At 39.7% G+C, this 20276-nt stretch overlaps 2 protein-coding genes across 4 annotated transcripts in view; both read left to right on the top strand.

The window, feature by feature from the left end:
* LOC136339721 (large ribosomal subunit protein uL10m-like) overlaps positions 1-20276 on the top strand; it is a 236614-nt gene that overhangs the window by 31424 nt on the left and 184914 nt on the right. The gene's annotated exons all lie outside the window — the stretch shown is intronic.
* LOC136339694 (uncharacterized) lies at positions 2180-19685 on the top strand. 3 transcript variants are annotated; one of them, XM_066283125.1, is made up of 4 exons: positions 2180-2419; positions 17751-17943; positions 18008-18226; positions 18277-19685. In XM_066283125.1, exons 1-4 carry the CDS (start codon positions 2390-2392, stop codon positions 19059-19061), a joined length of 1227 nt encoding a protein of 408 aa, XP_066139222.1. In that variant the 5' UTR covers positions 2180-2389; the 3' UTR covers positions 19062-19685. The 3 variants fall into 3 exon arrangements, with proteins under 3 accessions (XP_066139222.1, XP_066139221.1, XP_066139220.1); XM_066283124.1 differs by lacking the exon at positions 2180-2419 and adding an exon at positions 17349-17690 and having other exon boundaries at positions 18280-19685; XM_066283123.1 differs by lacking the exon at positions 2180-2419 and adding an exon at positions 17363-17690.

Below are 20276 nucleotides of genomic sequence, written 5' to 3'. Positions count from 1 at the left end.
TAATCTATTAAGGAAGTGGAACCGCGTCTTGGTAAAGATGCACCTTAAGATCGTCCTAACCGTGATAGAGATGAAAAGATCACGATCGGATTACAAATGCTCTTGCAAACGGGGACGATTCTGGCGAAATCGCGAATTATGAATGGACTCTATCCTGCTGATAAAACTTAACGATAGTTTGAAAAATTAGTCTTAATCTCCATTGTATTGAAATTTTGTAACCTGGAAATTTCATCAAATCCGAAGTAGCAAAATCGGATTTTTTTTTCACATAATCATTATTCAATAGCTGCGAGGTATTCATAAACTGTATGCATAATATGCGATAACCGTATGACGAAAGCCCGATACCGTTTTTGAAAGTGAAAATCAAGTTTTTCCCATGCTGGCAGGTACTTATAAATTAATATTTAAATTGTTGCTGAAGAGAAAACCACCGAAAATACTTTCATTCTCGATCCTAACAAGGCTTTAGGCCGCTCGCTGAATGTTATTGTTTATATAGGTAGTTAATACTAACTGATTTAAATAGCAATTAAATTCTTTTTTGCTTTCTACCGGGCAATTTTGCCTCTTGATACCTTTCAGAATATCGCGTTGAACCTCCGAAGGAATCGTTACCAAGCCATTCTCCTTCTGCATCTTTGACTCTCGCCGTCTGGCACCTCTAACGTTAATCTAATCGAGTACTTTTTAGAATTAATCTAACTTATTAAATCCGGAAATTAATTGATTTATTTCGGATCCGGGTGTAAAATCGGGCAAAACATGAACAAGTCAGTTCGACGAATCGAGCAACGTCAATAGAATGATTCGTAGAATAATAACTTGGCGATATTCTTCCTACAACTTCGCTTACGAACGTCTAGAAATCTTGACAAATTGCTGGCGATTGCTGGCAAAAATTTGGGACGCGAAACGTAATAATGCTTTTTTCGACAGGTGTTTCTCTCTACATACAGAGTGTCCTTAGTCGAGTGCCCATTAGATGTATTTAAAGATCTGCGAAAGCTAAAAAATCACAATTTGACATGCAGCCCTTTGAAGTACCGGAAATTGATTACGACTTGGTTTTTTCTTTTTTTTTTATAATTTTACATTGAATTTCCGGTCGACTTTATGTAACATGCTGATAACTTAAAATGTCAACTCTCGGAGAAAAAAGTTGTTTTTTTGTCAAAATTGGTAGAAATCTACTGGGTGAAAAAAAATTTATAGCGAAAATAACGAAGGTAAAACAGTAAAATTTAACTAGCAAAAAGTCAAAGTACCGCACTTGATTCTTCTTAATTTCAATTTTGAGAATTATGTACAGGATGGTCTGCAATATAAGTTCAACCAAGCTAAAAAGTCATTTTCGTCAAACGGTGCTTTACTCATGGATTAAGAGGCTATACCATTCTCCATTAAATTGCGTAGCATTCTGCTATTTTCACATAGATTTTTTGAGTTTTTTGAGCTTCGACCAGATAAGCTTGCGGACTGAAAAATGGTTGGAAACCAATATTGAACATTTCGAACAGCTGTTAAAATAATTTATTAAAATTCAGTTAGGGATGTTCCAGCACCGAGCACCTTACTATGTTTTGAATATGTATTTTTTATTTTAAAATTTCAAATTTGAATAACTCAGACCAGTTCTCACATTCGACCAATGACATTCTAATAAGAAAAAAATATTCCCGCGAAAACATGTCGGCGACATACCGCCTTTTTGTAAACAATATCGGAAGACATGTACGGAGAAATGCCATTGGTCGAGCTATAAAATCACTTTTCTAGCTCAAATACGGGGTGTTACGTTCTGCGAACGCACATCAAAATTGAAGATAGTCCCGGAAATACTTCCTCAAAAATCAAAAAACAACGTTTCAAAAAGAAAGATTTCAACACCCTGTAGCAAAAATTCGGGCCACTGCTGATACACCTAAATGCGAACATTTTTTCATGAAACGACCGGAAAAATCACGTCCTGAGACATTAACGCGGCGTTAAAGAACACCCGGTGTATTCCATCAGTGTCACTTTGAGTTTACGGCATTCCATCTGAGATCCTCTCGTTACCCGCAACCATAAAACAACAGGAACATAAATAACCGAATAACTAACAATGTAGATTACGTAGATTACGATGAAGTCGACCTCTGACTTGGCGGGGAAAATACTACCAGCAGTACCAGCACTACGACCACGACCAATTCGCGATCCGAGACCATTTCGAACATGCCGGCCGGGATTCGTGCAGAAGTTGCGTGTCGGTGAGTGGTTGCGGTTCGGACTTTCGCGGATGATATAGAGGTGTTCGCGGATGCACACTGTCGTTGCCACTCGTAAACGAACGAATTTTTCTATAGCGTAAACGAGTGATTTGTGACAATTGGAGGGAATCATGAGGAATACTGGGGTCTCTTTGGTTCTGGTGAGTTTCAAAGTTTGATGATCAAAGCTCGTGAAATTCACAGTATATCACCAAGGGTGCGGATTAGGAGTTATTGTAATTTTACCAGAGTGTCCAAGAACAGGAAATTGGTGAAAATATTAAATATTAGATTGGCAACTTTCCAGTTTTGATCCAGAGAGACGAAATACAGTGCCATCTCGTAAGTGGGTTTTTGTAAGAAATGCGAGTTGCGGACTCGGCATGCGCAGTGCTTTTTGGTTTTGGGGAAAATTACACAAATGCGTTGTCCTGGAAAACTTACCGGATCGGTTCAGGATAGAACTTAGTTTAGTGCCTGGAACAATCGATTTGCCAGGAAGTAAGTAAAAGCGTTCAAGTGACAGTTCGGGAGAAAATCACACAGTAAATCTCAGATCCTAAGCGATTTGTGTAAACATATATTTAATTAGAGAAGTTAATTTATTAATCGTCGACCTTATAAACGGTTGGTATCCCAGCAAGTTCATGTGGTATTAGAAATTGCATAATCAGCATGGCTAAGTTGCGCCAATGCATATAGCACGTAAATTGTAACGTATTGCGAAAAGAACAGGGACAGTCCACAAATCAAGGGTGTTATAGAGTTATTATGGGTTATATGGGTCAATGGGTATTAATAGCGCGATGTGGCAAATTACTCCATTTGATTAGGTCAAACTTAGTAATTAGTCAAAGTAATTATAGAATAATATCTGTAATTGAAGGCTTTATTATACATGTACAGGGTGTAATATTTAACTTGGAATGTCGTAATATCTTTAATATTTGGTATCATATGAAGAAACTTTTCGTATCAAGGCTCAATCGCTCTGAGGCGGAAATGTGTTGGTGATCAAGTTGATTCCTCTCAATCCCCCGCGTGGGCGGGGTGGAGGTTAGCTTTTTAATTGCAAATGGCGACCAACATTTTCCGTGGATTCGGCTAATTAGACCAAAAATAAGTAATTTTTTTTTTTGATTCACGCTAAAAAGGACCGTAATTAACGAAATTCGTTTGGTCTCATAGTGCAACCTCCACTTCTAAAAAATTTCTATAAGACAAAAAATATTACGCCAATAAAATGTGAGAAATAAATAGTATCGGAGGCAAATTGAACATCTACTTTTAAACATTCTGTTTTTAGCACTGCCCCACTGCAGAATGTGCGAACGTAGCAGAGAAAATCGATTTGGTGCAGTTGGATGTGCATTCGGGGTGCCAATTTGAAAACTTCCCATCCCCATTATCTGGAAACGGAATAGATTTCCTTATAATCGACGGAACACGTCGAGGGCGAACGACTTTTATGTCGAATTCACCGCGCCCCTTTCAACCCTCTCTCCCCCGAACGGCAAGGTCTTAGTCTCAACGCGCTCAAAACGCTAATAGGAAAAATGAATTTTGAGCGATCAAAGATGCTCAACTTGATAACGCAACAGTAAAATGCGACAAACGAGGAATCAAAATTCAGGAAACGAAAAGCCCTTTGAAATGATGTACCACTCAGCCCCCTTAACAATTTAAAATATTCGAGAGGGTGGCCATAGGGGGGCAGGCAGTTGGAAGGGGCTGCAGTGAAATCTATTGTTCCCCCTGATCAAAAAAATCGACGTGTTCCGGCGATGAGAATATCTAACTCGTTTTGGTACAATCGGGGTGGGAAGTTTCAAGTTCACGCCCTGTATTACGTAACATGTGTATGTATAATGAGTTTACCTTGATTTAACAGTGTTTTCTAGCACGAATCGAAAAATATGTTTCGGGCAAGTTTTTCCCAGTTTCAGCCGCATTATTCGAATCTGCAAAAAGAAATGGGGATTGCCGTTGGCGGTTAAAAAGAATTAAGGGTGGAGGAAAATCAACTTTAGCCCCAATACATTTCCCCTCACAGTGATTAAAGCTTGATACCAAACATTTCTTCATCGGCCGCCCACTGCTGGAGACACCTCGGTATTCCAGGTTAAATGTTACACGCTGTACAGCTAGACCTACAATATCTTGGCGAATTGCCTCCACAAGACCACTTACCTAACTTCGAATATTCAAGTCATGTTAGGGTGTGTCGCTATGTGAAAGTACTGAATAATAGTACTGCTTCCTATCAAGTTGCCATCTGAAATTTTTCATTTTAAGTTCGGTTCAGATCTAGAAATATGTCACGCATTTCCCAAGAGGTGAGCAGATAGCCTTCAATCGACGATATGCGAACATTATGCAAATCGACCCAGATGAAGAAAATGCATAGAAGTAGGTAATGCAAAGACAATAATCCGCCAACGCCCAGGGTTTTCCCAATTTTCCCATCAAATTTCGCAACAATGCGTTTCGCTTCATAACTCGGATTTATCTGCTGAAAAGCCATTATTCTTGTATTAATGGTTTTTTAATTTTTTTTTGCACTTATGTACTAATTTCAATTCCGGTATTATACAGGTATTTGTTTATTCTCTATGGGAATAATAATTAGTATAATGTGTGTGTTACCCAAGTGCGTTGTGCAATGCGTCACAATGGACTATATACCGACTTTCATAATTCTAAGGAAAATTCTCTAAAGAGGTGTTCGAGCGTGATTCACGAATTGCCCGAAATTCAATGTCAACCGGCTACCAGAAATGCATCTTAATGAATTCAAGAAATTTGGAGCAAGATACGAATAGCGATCCACTTCACACGTTTAGTCATCCTTTTTCTGTAGACGAAAACGAGTGCTTGTAGATGACCTCGGCAAGTACTCGATCATTATGGTTTCGTTCACGTGGAGTGCAACAGCATTCCATTCGTTCATAGGAAAATGAGGCAAATCGGGCCAGTTTAAATTTGGTAATTCCGCCGTAGATTTGTGCAACGCTACTCCCATGTGCAAGAGGTACTTGGACCCCGTGAACACCCTAATGTGCAATAATTAACCAGCGACTTTAGAAAACGGACTTAAGCAAAATGTTAATGTCTCAACATTTCAAATTCGGTATTAAATAACCTTTCCGAACACTTACAATAAGGTTTTCATCATCACCTCAGAATTCTGAATGTCTCTTGCCCAGCCACTGTTTCGGTAACGCTGTAGTAAAAGTTGTCCTGTTTTGGTCACAAGTTTGATTCTCTTTTAAGAATTTTCTTGCCCAATTCATTACTATTTACCATTTTCAGAAGCTATTTCTTTACCAAATCATTGGCGGCACCGAACAATAAGTTTTCAGCGATGAATTAAACATTTCAGCGATTAGATACAAGGTCGGCCGCAACAAGCAAAGTAGCTTAAAAAGCGTTAATTATACAAGGGTGTGAGGAATTAAAGGACAGTTTGTAGGAGGCAGAAACGAAGTATATTTATCCGCGTGTAGTAGGCTGAACACATGTATGGTTGGAACTAATGAGAATTGCAAACCCACAAATACTGTACTCGTAACTAAGCGATTTTAATTGATCCGAGCAGGAAATTGTAAAATACGGCGTAACTATGGAAATCTCCCGTCGGATAGCTCGCAGAGGAGTTTTCCACTGAGAGAAATCGCTCCCAAATCACCCTAGGAAGTGATTTCAGGTTGGTCCTGGCCACCTCCCAGAAAATAATGTCGGATTAGTTGGGACCGCTCCTAACTAACAGATTAACTTTCTTCGAGTTATTCCGGATTTTTTCAAAATGGAACAACTATTTCTCATGGAGTCGGTCCCGGTTAGTTCGCATTATTGTCGGGTCACGAAGAGAACTACTAAAGGTGTGGAGGAAACCAATAGCGTACGTGAGGAAAGTCGCGAAGCAACCTCCGATGGACTGCATGTACGAGGTGTTCCAGATAGTTTGCGTCAAACTCGAGGAGGTGATAGGTTGGGAATACTGCATGGAAACCTTCAGTCGAAAATGAGCCGTTTTGGCTCAGGCTCAGTTTGTGTTCAAACGCGTAATTTAACCTCGTTGATTCCAAAATACTTCTTCTAAATTTAATTCATTTTTACAAAAGATAACACAAAAATTACATAATCAAAATTCAAATGCTGGTTACGTGAATTTGTTTCTTGAATCGTGGAACCGTGAGAGATGTGCAGATCTAGCTGCACGAAAAAAGAGGTTGCCGTCACTCTCCCTAGCAGTCCCTTTCGCAAGGCTCCAGCAGTTTCATACTCCAAAAACCTGAGGGAAAAATCCAACGGGCGTAAATCGGGACTTCGCGCTGGCCACCTGATAAGACCGACTTTTTCAATCCACCGCCCGTAAAAGTGTCGCTTTGGATGATCCTGCACAGTACGGCAAAATGTGTAGGTGCACCGTCACGTTGGAACGACATTTCATTGTTTATTTCTCTAGGAACGTTCTAAGAAACGTCCTCAATAAAACAGAGGATGCAAAACACTGTTTAATTTTATTCTCTTTGTTTGAGTTGAATATCGAAGTCCTCTCAAGAAAAATGACTGTGGAGCCAAAATTTCGTTTTTGCCCAGGGGTTCCCATGCAAATTTTTTTTTATCGTAGTGTCCTCTTTAGCCTCCTTAAGTTTAGCACCATTTTTTTGGAATACCCTGTATTTTAGTAAAAAGTTGATTTAAAAACTGATAACCATGAATAAAAATTCATATGATTAGTTCGAATGATTGATTGTCTTCAATCGCTCACAGTTCAGTTCTATCTTGTTTCTTCAGGATTTAGACCGAAATAACGTGAAATTCACTGATATTGTGATTGCTCCCAACCCCTGTCATACAAAGGGGATGTCCTGAACGTACTGCGCAAATCTAAGGGAACGTCCCTTGGGCAAAAATACAAACGAAGTTGAACAACCAAACAATATTCTGCATATAGTTCACACAAACTCGATTTCTCGTTTCGACTCTCATCACGGAACAAGCCCTAAAATGTGGACCGTGTGCTTAGGAAACACCCTGTAGACCGTGCGATTTTGTAACTAACGCGACTAGCAACTCAGCCAATGCGAATCAAATGAATATGAATAGGTGGGATGTTCTTTTAACATTTGCTGATGAAGAGGCAGTAAAGTTTAACGTGATAGGTGAAGTATGAAATGATCTAATACAGCCCTTGAGACTTACAAGTAGATGATCAGAAGTTGTTTTCGCGTAAATAATGATTATGGAGGAAGTTGAGAAGTACGGAAGGAGAATGCGAAAAAATGTGAATGAAAAAATGAAAAAAAAAAAGTTTGAATTGATGTTTCCTATCGCCCCTTTAAGTTTGTTGGTATATTTTTGAGGCACCCTGTATGCATGGGTAGCTGTCATTTTCACGGTGTGCGAAGAACGTGCGCATCATCAGAAAACCTGCTAAGCGTAACTAAACTCTGCTGGACGCGCTCAATAATTTGCTCATCTGCAGCGCGGGGAGGAAAAATGATATCGACACAGTGGCGCATCTGCTAAAAGATCCTACAGGAAGATATGGAGGGAGTTATCACTCATTTGTACGTATATGCAGAGGACTTGCCGCTCATGATCAAAACAAACAAAAAAATAGAAAACAGTTCAAGAACAAGTTTTCAAGGTTTATGAGACGTTTATTCACTAGCACACCAAAGAAGGAGGAGACAAGACGTGCATTAATCTGCTTTGAAAAATCTTCCAGAGCAACATTTGAATGCTTTGATCTGCAGGGCGGTACTTCATGTGACATGCGTTTACAGTTAATTGATTTTCGTCACGTACCTACAGGGTGTCTTTAGCCGAGCGCCCACGAGAAGTATTTAGGGAACAGCGAAAGCTAGAAAATGGCAATTTGGTAAGAAGCCGCCTGAGCCCCAGATTTTTCGATTGAAAACGTTTTCACAATGACGGCGCTACTGGAAGTACCGGGAATTGGTAACAATTTTTTTACTTTAAATGGAACGACTTTGTTTTTATTTTTTATTTTTTATGATTTTATGTTGAATTTCACGTTACCTTTATGTGCACTTTGGTAATGTAAAATGTCAACTTTCGGAGATAAAAATTGTTCGATGTCAAAATGGACAAAAGTCTTCCGTGTAAACGAATTCAATATAATAACTAACAAAGGAAGAACAACAATATTTTAGCAGTAAAAGGCCAAAAAAGCGCATTTCAATCTTGTTCAGTTCAATATTGATAAACATCTACAGGGTCATCTGCGAAACAAATTGAACTAGGCCAATACAAGTATGTCGAATTTATTTGTTTTTAACGTATCACCTCATACTTTCTTACATGGAGCAAAAGGCCACTTCATTGAGCATTCACTCCTCTAACATTTCTCCATTCTTAGGTGAGGTCGTTTTGAGTTATTTGAGTTTAAAACGAAAAAAATTCTAAACATAATTGGTCGTGTAGCGCTGTAGCATCGTCAACTACAGGCCATCAAACTATGTTAATAATTATTCAAAATATCCACCATTTGTTGCCATAAGAACATCTGGTCAAATCTCAAATAACTCAAAAAAATTCTTGTTTAAGGGTACGAAAATGTTGCATGATTGAATGCAACACGAAGTGGCCCTTTAACCCAAATAGGAAAATATGCGGTGTTGCCGTTGAACAAAACGACTTTATGGCATTTCTTTAATGGGTTTTAATAGTTGAAATTATTTTGCAGGCCGCCCTGTAGACAACCACCACCGAGACTGAAGTTCGGAAGAATGAAATGCGGCGTTTTGGCTTTTTACTGGAAAAATTCGTTGCTCCATCTGTATTGGTTTCGTTATATAAAATTTTGACTACATAGAAGCTCGTTGCCAGTTTTGGCATAAAAGATTCTTCATCTAGGAAATTTGACGTTTACTGTTAGCGCTGCGCTACGTGAAGTGGATCTGGAGTCGCACATAGAATCATAAACAAAATAGAAAATCCAGTCGTCCCACTTAAAATAACAAAGTTATTATCAATTTCCGATGCTTCCAGAAGTGCTGCCAACTTAAAAATATTTTCAACCGATGATTCTTGGGCTTAAATGGCCGCATACAAAATTGTGATTTTCTAGTATTGGTGGTTGTCTAAATTCTTTCGATCGGCACTCGGCTGAAACACCCTGTACAGTGCAGACAGTACACCAAGCAGCACTGCGGAAAATCTCGTATTGGGGGGCGCGTCTCAAGTATTCGACGTACTAAACTCGGCGATCCCTAAGAATCGGTTACACTCTAACAGTCGAGGAAAACAGAACTGCAGAAACGTCTCTAAGAAAAACTTCGTATGTGAATAAAATTTAACTGAAAAACCTTCCAAATGGAAAACGTGAAAACTAGGGAAAATTCCCAATATTAGATCATCGATAAATTTCATTACAGGACAAAATCGAACTTTTTCCTTGTCAACTCTTCGTTTTGATACAATTTCATTTCGGTCTAAGCATTTTATGTCATAACCAAACGCTGGTCAAGAATGGGTCGATTGCTCGCATGCTTCCGTCGCATTAAGTAATTATTCCTCATGGCAGAATTACGTGAAAGTTGGAACTAACATCAGTAGGAGCGGGAAAAAACTGTACGAAATACACGGTATGAGATGCCTCGTGTTTAGCATGATTTATACAAAATGTTGTTGCACACTTGACATTTCTCTCCACAGCATTAATTGTTACCATTACGTAATGCGATTTGATGCTTGATTCGACAGTCGGACGATTCAAAGATACCGGAAAGTGTAGACCCACGAGAAGGTGTTAAACTCCACCTTCGACCCGGAGGTTGGTGTACGTTCAATGATGGTCGCAGGACAATTTTTCACATCAAAGGTATATTCTGAAACCGCATAAGCAGATAAACGAAAGTAGAACGCGAGCTTGACCAACTCAGCTCCGAAGGAGTTAAATCGGGCAGACGACCCGGCATTATTGCAAAACCCATCGTTACTCATTCGCTTTCACTCATATTACATAGCCATTACCAGAATCCTCTTGTTCTTGTTGCATTTCCCCGTGCATTAGTATTTTAGTGAAAAACTAACGATTTATTTGCTTTAACCGAAGACTACTTTCGTTTTTCGATTCGATCAAGTGCAGCCTGCATTGTGGGCACAATTCGTCCCTCATGATAATTTCTCTTGCTTATTTGCCCACAGAGAAATCTGCGATTTAAAGCCGAATGAACGGTTTATTTTCAGTATTATGGCATAGAAAATTCTTAAGAAAACCCGATACAATGAGTAATTGTTGATAAATGCAGGAACTCGATACCATCGTTGCTCTTCAATTAACACACCACATGTAAACTCAATGTCACCAATACCGATGCATAGTAATGAAGCTAACCTTGTCGCTAATTTCAATGTCGGTGAAGATTATTCATAACAATAGAACGGATTGTGTTAATAAAATGTTAAAATTCGTAATTGAATAATTGCCTCGTTCTAGTTGCACGAGATGGTGTGGAAACTGCATGCTGGAAAGCAATTTTGAGTTCCACGACTCGAACCGATCCAGTGAGATCTTTCAATGAGCCAGTTGATTTTCTCATAATCTCCAGGAAAAACGGAAATCCGCCCGGAGCATTGCGTGAGCGTACCGCACGTCTCGAGATGGTGTTGACAAAAAGGCGAAGTTTTCGTTTTTCGTTTCATGAGGAAAACGAGTTCTTCATAAAAAAATTCTCCTCGTTCCGAAACGGTTCGACCAATTCTCATCATACAAATTTCTCCTTTTCCTCGCGGAGAGATATTCGAAAAATCGGTCCCTTCAGTTGAAATTTTTCTCAGGCCCCATTCTCGTTCTCACTTCTGTTTATTGCTGACTTTTTATCAAAATAATTCAGCAAAAAACCGAAAACGGCAATTGGGCATTTCGCGCGCAGAAAGAAAATGTCGTCCGCTTGCGCCATGGTGAGGAATTTGGTCGTCGAATTGGGAATGCTGCCCATTGCAAACGACTCGGAAATGGGAGATTGCGGTGGCTCCGGTACCTTACACGCCGAGATGAAGCAGTACCATTGGTGAAAACCGCGGCTTCGTCGGAGAACACAATGCCCCGACGAAAGCATTGATTATCCATTATTTAAGCACCCGGCTGCAAGGAGAAACCAAAAAGTTTTGATCGATTTTCTGGCGCTAAATCTCGATTAAAAATTGGCTTGAAGAGGTGAATTTTCTATTATTCAACGAGTCCATTACAACGAGAATCGCAACGTCATCATTATCTCGAGCTATTTTAGACTTCTTCACATCCAATACGGAGCCGGTAATTACGAGCTTCTTGATCAATTTTTGCACACCGAATTTTGAGATTTAAATGCAAACGAATATACGGAAATTTTTGATTAAATTCCTCGATAACTCGGCAAATCGCTTTATCATCTTCGCCACAGCTTTGGGCCCGGTAAAGTCGTTGCTCTTTCGTCAATATTGTCATCTAATTTAAGCCTGTTTTTATAGCCGTCACGAAAACGATAATTCATTTTTAAACCGATTTTTCGATATTTCTTTCCAACAAAAAAGAAAATTGAAACGGCGAGAACAGGTTCAGCCATTTGAGAACGAGCCAACACTTTGTGAACGATACATTTTCTCGTCAAATGCAAAATAACACATTTATACCTCGTTGCAGCCCCATCCGGGGACGTCCTGTAGAATTGGGGTCGGCGGACGTTGACGTCGGTAAAACGAATTTTTGAGTGACTCCAACTGATCTTGAAGAATTTTGAATCAAGTTGGAAGCATCCGGAATGAGCGCCTAAATTGAAGTGAGCCAAACCGCATTGGAAAACTGAGCTGTAGGGAAGTAAGAAACTTACAGCAACATGAATCGGCACGAGAGATTTTTCCATTAATTACTGTCGAGCATCAAACTTACACCCTTGAAGTGGGTCAGCCACCAGCACAGGATTCCATTTATTTAGGGTGTTTTTTAAGCATAAATAGCTTAATGCCTATTTGGTTTCAACGTGCCACAACCAAACTTACCTAAGCATTAAAGAGAATAAACGTGACCGTTTCTTCATCGTCGAGATCAAAGGGCCTGCCGCGCTTACACATGGGAAGAAGCACTGGGGCAGACGTAGCAACCGTTAGATCTCCAGTGCTTCGTGGTTGTCAATTGAAAGTCCGAATCCCTGACAGATCAGAGAGTCGATTCTACCGAATTTCTCGGCCCCTTTCTTGTAATCGCATGTAGCAAAAGTGGTTGGAGAAGACATATGGGGTGTCCCGAATATGTACCGACAAAATTTACGGAGTGGTCTGAGATATTGACACAAATTGTTTCTTTTTTTTTTAATAAACTTGTACCCGCAGAATAAGGAAAAAAATTTAAAAACCTCATTTGGAGATCGTGCCCGTTATCCATTCGTGTGTTGGAACGGGAGGTCTTGTAGTGTGGCCCGCGCGTTCCCCAGATCTCGACACCCTTGATTTTTTTTTCTGAACTTTACTATAGTAATTTAACTTGGCAAGACACCGTTCCTGTTTTCTCCAATCTAACTCGAATGTTCCCATAACTTCCCAATAACCCGAACCCACCCGCTTTTGGTCCAACGCTTTTCGGCAGTTTTTTTTTTTTTTTTTTTTGAATATTTTAGTAATCACTGGTCTTTCTGCCGACACTGTCCCACTGTAACGTGAACTTTTTCGTCGTCTACCAATGAACCAATGAACCAGTCTTCCAGTTTATATGAATTTTCCAGTAACCTGCATCGACCAGATCTCGATCGACACGTGAGAAAATGAAGACGTTAAAGCAACAAAGGTTTAACGAATAAGTAATGCGGAAAATGGGATTTGAGAATGTTGTGCAAATTTCGCACTGTTTTTAATTTCCTCCTGACATAATTACGGTCGTTATGCCGCACCAACGGCGGAGAAAGTATTTTTTAAGCAATTTTATTGAATGTTAAATAACATCGATAAGACTATAAAATTATGTAATAACAGGTTCTTGCCCGATCCCCTATAGAGGAAGCGGTTTAACTGATTTCCGATTAACAATCTAATTAATACCACTTAAATCTAATGCAACATATAATTATTTATTAATCGATATTCTTACTAATGGGCTGAAAGTGTCTTTTCGAATATGCCGATTTCGATAAGGACCTACCATGAATGAATTTCGTCATGTCCCACGTGAATGGATTGTTTTTAATCTTATTAACCGCATCAAAGGTCGTCTAATATTCAAATGAGCGCTCACACCCAAGGAAACGATCAACAATCAACCGCATTTTTTAGTCACTTATTTAAACTTGTTACTAATTCCTGACCTCATTTCCCTTATACGGAAATATTTGTTTAGCATTAGTGAATATTGGTACTGCAATAGAAATAGTTGTTATTCACCGGGGATTTACGTGAAAATTCAGCACAAATTGAGCAAAAATTACGAGTGTAAAATTCGAATTCAATGACGTCACTTCTAGCAGAGAGATCCACAACAATTCAAAATTAAAATCTTTGTCGGTACCCGACGAAGAGTTATTAATGTAAAAATGCAGCTGCTTAGCACACGGACATGTGAAAAACTTCATTTTATCAATGGCTCAAGGATTACGCGTGTTCATCGGGAAATCCACAATTCTCAATAATACACTCAGTTAACATTATTACTCAAAAGTACCTGGAACAAATATCATTGGAAATGTTGCCTTGGCCCTCCCGCTCGCCGCATCTATCACCTATAAAACACCTCTGAGACGTGAGTCGCCGCGTTCGAAACTTACCGGGGTGTCCCAACAATTCGAACGACCTACGACACCATCTTGAGGTAGCATGTTACGAAACACCTACACAGGGTGTCCCATTTAAAACTGTGACTGAAGATTACTCACGAACGTTGTATGAAAAAGGTGTCAAATTTAAGTTGTCCGGTAAATAGGGGAACGTGGGGTGAAGATAGGGACTTTTAGCCAAACCGGTCATTTCAAGGGCAACTTCTTTTCCAAACGGGGTTGCCATCTTCAGGACATGTTCCCCTCTTTACCGGATTAATTTGAAACTTTTTTTCGTACAACGTTTTTAGTAATCTTCAATGAAGGCTTTAAACGGGACACCCCGTATAAAGGGGTATCGATCATCTGTTGTAGAGCATGCCACGGAGAGCACACGCTTGCATCGCTGCAGGGAGCGATGTCACCCATTATCAACTTTTTAATTAATAAATGTTGTTTTTTTTTTGTTTTTACTGAAACCCGAGCTTTATTTTGCCGAAATTGCGAGAACTTAATTAACATTACTACTGGGTGGTGCATTTCAGATGAAAGTGAGTGCATATCACATTCGATGTCGACACATCCGGAAGTGCCATAACTCACACTCTATTTGAGAAATATTATTCCTGAAAGGGACAACAACTACTATTTGCTGAACAGCTTTCTCCAATCCTATCTCAATGTGTGATTTTGTCATTTGCAACATATTAAGCGAAAGGAAAGCATACAAGAATGCCTTTTCAATCGTTAGTTGATGATCATGTTTCGCCTTTCAAGGAGTTCCTATTGATAATGGGTGCAGGGATTGCTTATGGGATAATTGCCCAATGTGTTTGCCGGATTGCGATTATACAGGGTGTTTCCTAACTACGTGTAAAAAATTTAAAGGCGTAATCCTCGACTGATTTTGAGTCAAAAATGGCTAATAAAAATATGTCCGCAAATGCCTTGTTTCCAAGATACAGGGTGTCGACTGAAAGACGTTGAAAAAGGTTTTAAAGGTTTCTAAAGGTTTGATGGTTTTTTTTTTTATAGAGGGGGAAAACCTTCTAAAGGTACCCGGTCTGATGGACTGGCGACCGGGTTATGTGGGATTCACCCCCTGAAGGGAGGCGCCTACCCACTAAAAACCTACCTCTCTTCACCCAGAGTCCCCCCCTGGAACCGCCGTAAGGCATTACTTCAGGGGCTGGTGGTATTTACTAACTTGTTTATTGTTAGTTTTTTTTGCTACTTCCACTACTATAAACAAGATAGTCAGTGTTATTTTGGTGTTTTACTCTCTAAAGCGAAAGAATTTAGTTCTGTGTCTCAAAAATCAGATTATACCTCAGTTTTGAAAATTTTTCAAATGCCCAATTACACTAATCAAGAAATGGCCAATATGGTTTTTGTTTACGGCCTTGCTGATGGTAAGTGTTTGGCAGCGAGGCGCATTTACATGGAAAGGTTTCCAAACCCTCCAAGCTCCCAACCACCAAACCTTTAAAAACCTCTTTCAACGTCTTCGTGATACAGGATCTCTTATGAAAACTCCAGGAGGAGGAAAGCCAATAACACGTCGAACACCAGAAGTGGAGGAAGAAATCTTAAGACGTATTGAAGAAAATCTATCAAGAAAATTAATCAGTCGTGGCCAGCAAGGTCCCCGGATTGTAATCCTCTCGACTTCTACTTCTGGGGTGATCTGAAGAGACTTGTCTATGCTGTCCCAACAAACACTCTTGATCAACTTCAGGAACGTACAATTACCGGATGTGAAACGATACGCAACACACCAGGAGTTTTCGAGAGAGTGAGACAATCATTAACAAGAAGGATGGAAGCGAGCATTATGAGTAATGGTGGTCATTTTCAGCAATTCTTATGATTAATCATTAAAGCGTTCCCCCAAAAAATTGTCTTTTCTAAAATTCAAACACCCAAATTGAGTCATTTTGCAAATAAAATCTCTTTTTCTTGTCACATTTCAACACCCTGTATCTTGGAAACAAGGCATTTGCGGACATGTGTTTATTAGACATTTTTGACTCAAAATCAGTCGAGGATTACCCCTTTAAATTTTTTACACGTAGTTAGGAAACACCCTGTATAGTTTAAAGCGGAAAAATAGAAGAGAAAAAACCCACGTTTGTCGTGAATTTTTGCAAAACATCACAGACCCCATGCAAATTTGCCAACCAATTTTGCAGCTAATTACAGTCACCAAAGGCTAGATCGGGTCTTGCGCTACACGTCCACTCTTGCCCATGTTTGGTAGCAGGAATTTTGAAATCTAGCCCACTCATCGCCGGTATTTCGCCCACTTTGCAATTTGTCAGTAAACGAGATTGATGATGTCACTACTCCATGGTTGATAGTAAAAGGATCCGATTCAGAAGCCTGACCGGCAAAATCACAGACAAAGAGATTGTAGCAAAAATTTGAATACGCACTTTTTTTCAATAACCGTGGGCCGATGGCAATGACATTGAGTTCGATTCATAATAACAGCCGAATTGCCAGTAGGATTCAGAATTCGGTGAATTTTTCCTGTGCTGGCTGCGGTCTGCATTTCTATCGTTGTCAACGAAAATTTCAAAACGAAACCAGGAGCACGACGACGTAACGACAATTAAATTAGGCCCATAAAAGGAAGGGAAATCGCCATTAACTCACGCAAAATCGCGAGATTTGTCATTGTTTATTTCAGTACTGACCCAAAACGGCACCAATTTTCAATTTCTATTTACGTGACCGAAATGCACAGAGCAAATGACGACGAGCACCAAGCGAGCACAACGAATCGCGATCAAGATCATTACCATTTTGTAGTGGTTACGAATACGTAATTTGGTCTCTTGATCATCATTTCTCTATTTGATATATTGGCTTAATTTTTATTGGTGTTTACGTTTAGTTTTAAATCGAAAAATTAAATATCTCAAGAACTTTTCAGCGTTTAATTCATGGAAGATGAGCCAAATCTCCAAATGGAAATTAAAAAAATTTAACTGTGCATTTAACCTTACTAACAACGTTGTTGAGCGGTTAAACTAATGAAATAGAATTAGAACTGTGCCAAATATACAGAGTGCAACATACCGTTACAGAGATATTTCAGGGAGCGATGATGCGCAGAACAACAGTTTAATGAATTGCCCGTTTTGACTGCGCAACACTGCACCGCTACAGCCAAAACCGCATTCGATTTTAAGATATGGCAGTTTGGTAGTCATAGGCTACAGAGGAACATACCGGGTTTTTGGCCTGTTTTATAATTACGAAACTGCTTACAGACAGTTAAAATTCATATTTAAAGCTAGGTATTTTTCAGCAGCATTGACAACGCCGCCCAATCTCACAGCTAGTCGCCTAAAGATGACATATGTATGGATTATACTACGCAGTGTTGCCAAGCGACCCATAAACCTTCCGTTCAGGATATGTTATCAATTGAAAGATGTCTCGAAATGCTCGAAATCTAGACAGAGTCTTCTCTAGATTCTTGTTCAAGACAACCCGCACTTATTCCATCCGAATTCCAAATTTATTTTTTGGAAATTTTGGCCCAATCAAGACACCAATTTCTTATCGAACGATTTTAAGTTTTGGTTTCATTGCGGTCATTCCTTCGACTCTTTTTCTGAGCCCTACAATAACTTCCTCCAGCTATGCTGAAGAACTTACGACCACATCCGTAATGAAAACGTCCCAGTTTATTTGACCTCTCTTCGACTCACTCGCATTTTCTTTGCAGTTGATATACGCAACCTTGCTGACCAGCAGCACCGACGGCTACGACACCCCTTCGAACCCCCAATACCACATTCAAACCGATGAGGGACCAGAGAGGTACTTTCGATATCAAACATTGAGCGGTCAATTTCGGAAAGAAAAGAGACTGGAAGATGGCACTGTAATTGGAACTTATGCCTGGATAGATGATGATGGTTTGTAACCATACACTTTCAAATAATCAAATTATATTGACATGTATTGCATTCACTTTTCCAGGTATTCTACGGCAAAGAGACTACATAGCCGACCACGCAGGCTACAGAATAACCAAAAGCAAAAATTTGTATGTTGGTAGAAACGTGCCTGTGGCCGATGCCATCAAAACAGCGAAAAAATACCCTGCATCGGCTGGAACTTTGGTTTCTGCCAAGGCCCGTCCTGTGTCAGTCCGACCATCGATATCGACCATTGGCTACACTCCTTCACCTCATGGAAGTAAGCATTTTGAGTCCGCATTAATAACCGATTACAAATGTTCTCTTTAGTAGTGTCATCTACTCCTCTACCGCCAATATCATCCCCCTCTACTCCCTGTGCTTCATGCGTAGTCTCCTCGACCACCTACAAGCCGGAAATTGGACAAATCTCGCCTCATGTTGAGATATCAAACAACGCTCTACCAGCGTCAATAACCCTACTCAGTACCACTGAAAAGCCTTACGTGGAAATCAACCCTGGGGGTGTTTCGGGGTTGTTGGCTAGTACCGTGAGCTCTACAATAGCACCAGATCTGACACCTTCAACAGGCCTACCATTGGAGTACCTCAAAACCAACGTGCAAGATATTAACAACTTACAATACCACGAAACGTCCACCACAGCACCCTACAGGGGTTATGACGGGTTGCCCAGTTATACTGAGGCGGGCCAAAACTCTCTGGAGTATAATCCGTACGTGAATCCTTTGGGGCAGAATGTGTTCTTCCAGAATGGGCCCACTTATCCCATAGACCGCAATGGACACACCTATAGGGGAACCAAAAGATACACTAGTTCAGCTAGAATCGGAAATGGCTATGATAAGCAATTTCCGGAATATGATGGAGTGTCGGTGACCAATGATGGGTTTAGGTATTATATTCCAAGGGCGTATCATGAGGAGGAGACCGGGCCTGGGGAGGAGAGAACTGGCAGTTTTGGCTACATCGATCCCTTCGGGATTAGGCGGGTTGTTTATTACAATGCGAAGCCGGGAGAAGGATTTCAACACAGGAAAAACAATAGATATGTAGGTTTTCGAGCCACCCCTTACGATCCCAACCCCTACTGAAAATGCCGAGGTGTAGTCAATGCTGTGATCTTCTTCTTATGCTGCCTTCAATTGAAAGAGACCTTCACGTGTCTTGCCAATTCGGTTACCAGTGTTTCATTAATTTCCAGGAGTGCTCTAGATTCCTTCTCGGTATTGAGATGACCTTTCTGATTTAAAGGTCTTAACAACTCCATAATTTATTAATAAATTAATTATTTATTAACATTTTTGATAAGAAGACGAGTATTTTAGTGAGCTTTTTAAATTTTTTAGTAGATGCTGGATATTTATTTCTACTAGTTCTTCGACCAGTAGGTGCCATAACTGGATCCCTAGGATTAAAGTCCAATTGTTTTTTGTTTCCTATTGTGAGCTCTAGTCCAGGAACCCACGTTTTGCAGAATATTTAACGATGGTTGAAACCAGCAGATTCTGCAGCGGTGGTACTCGATATAAAGTTAAATATTCTGCAAAATCCTGTATATAGAATTTTAGAGGTTTCTCATCGGGTTAAAATTGGATAATTAACACTACTTATAGATGTTATTGATGTTTTGGGTAACAACAGTAGATTATCTAATAAAACTATTTTTAATACATATTACTTCTTCGGTGAAATGTAATAAAATGTATGTAAAAGTACCGTTTGAGTAGTTTGATTATAACATCGTTCATTTTCAAATCTGGACGGAGTTGGGAGTCTCGGCCGCGAACCTCGACGTCTATATCTATCTGCTGTTTTAAATAAAATAGAATATCCAGACTCCAGCATCAGAAAATTTCCTGAACTGTTAAATATTATCGATCGAGTTGGTTTGCTATGCCCTTACCGCATTCAAAGGGTCCGGACGATTCAGCCTCGAAATTTCCCTTATTAATTTCTGCCAGTGGTACCTTAAATTGCGACTTATCCAAATTACGCATTGAACCTGCATGGCTAGGCATATGCTCTTGTACTGATTTTTAGTACCTTGAGGATGAGCAACTAAAACTGCGAAACGTTGTTGATTCGAAAAATCTTGTTTTGTCTTTTCATTGATCAAATTCTCGGGTCACATTAACCAAATCGACCGTCATAACAGTTTCGAAACATCGTTAAGCAACACAATAGATGTTCAACTTTGTTTTTTTGATACTAAAAAGAACAGAACCTATTTGCGTAAGCCCAATAAGAATTTTTTAGAGGTTCTGGGTACCAAGCAAATATGGTCCTGACTTTGATTATTTTATTTT

Source organism: Euwallacea fornicatus, chromosome 6 (genome assembly GCF_040115645.1).
Source record: "Euwallacea fornicatus isolate EFF26 chromosome 6, ASM4011564v1, whole genome shotgun sequence".
Lineage (NCBI taxonomy): Eukaryota > Metazoa > Arthropoda > Insecta > Coleoptera > Curculionidae > Euwallacea > Euwallacea fornicatus.
Note: the sequence above shows the minus strand (reverse complement) of the source record. Positions and strands in the feature narration are given on the sequence as shown.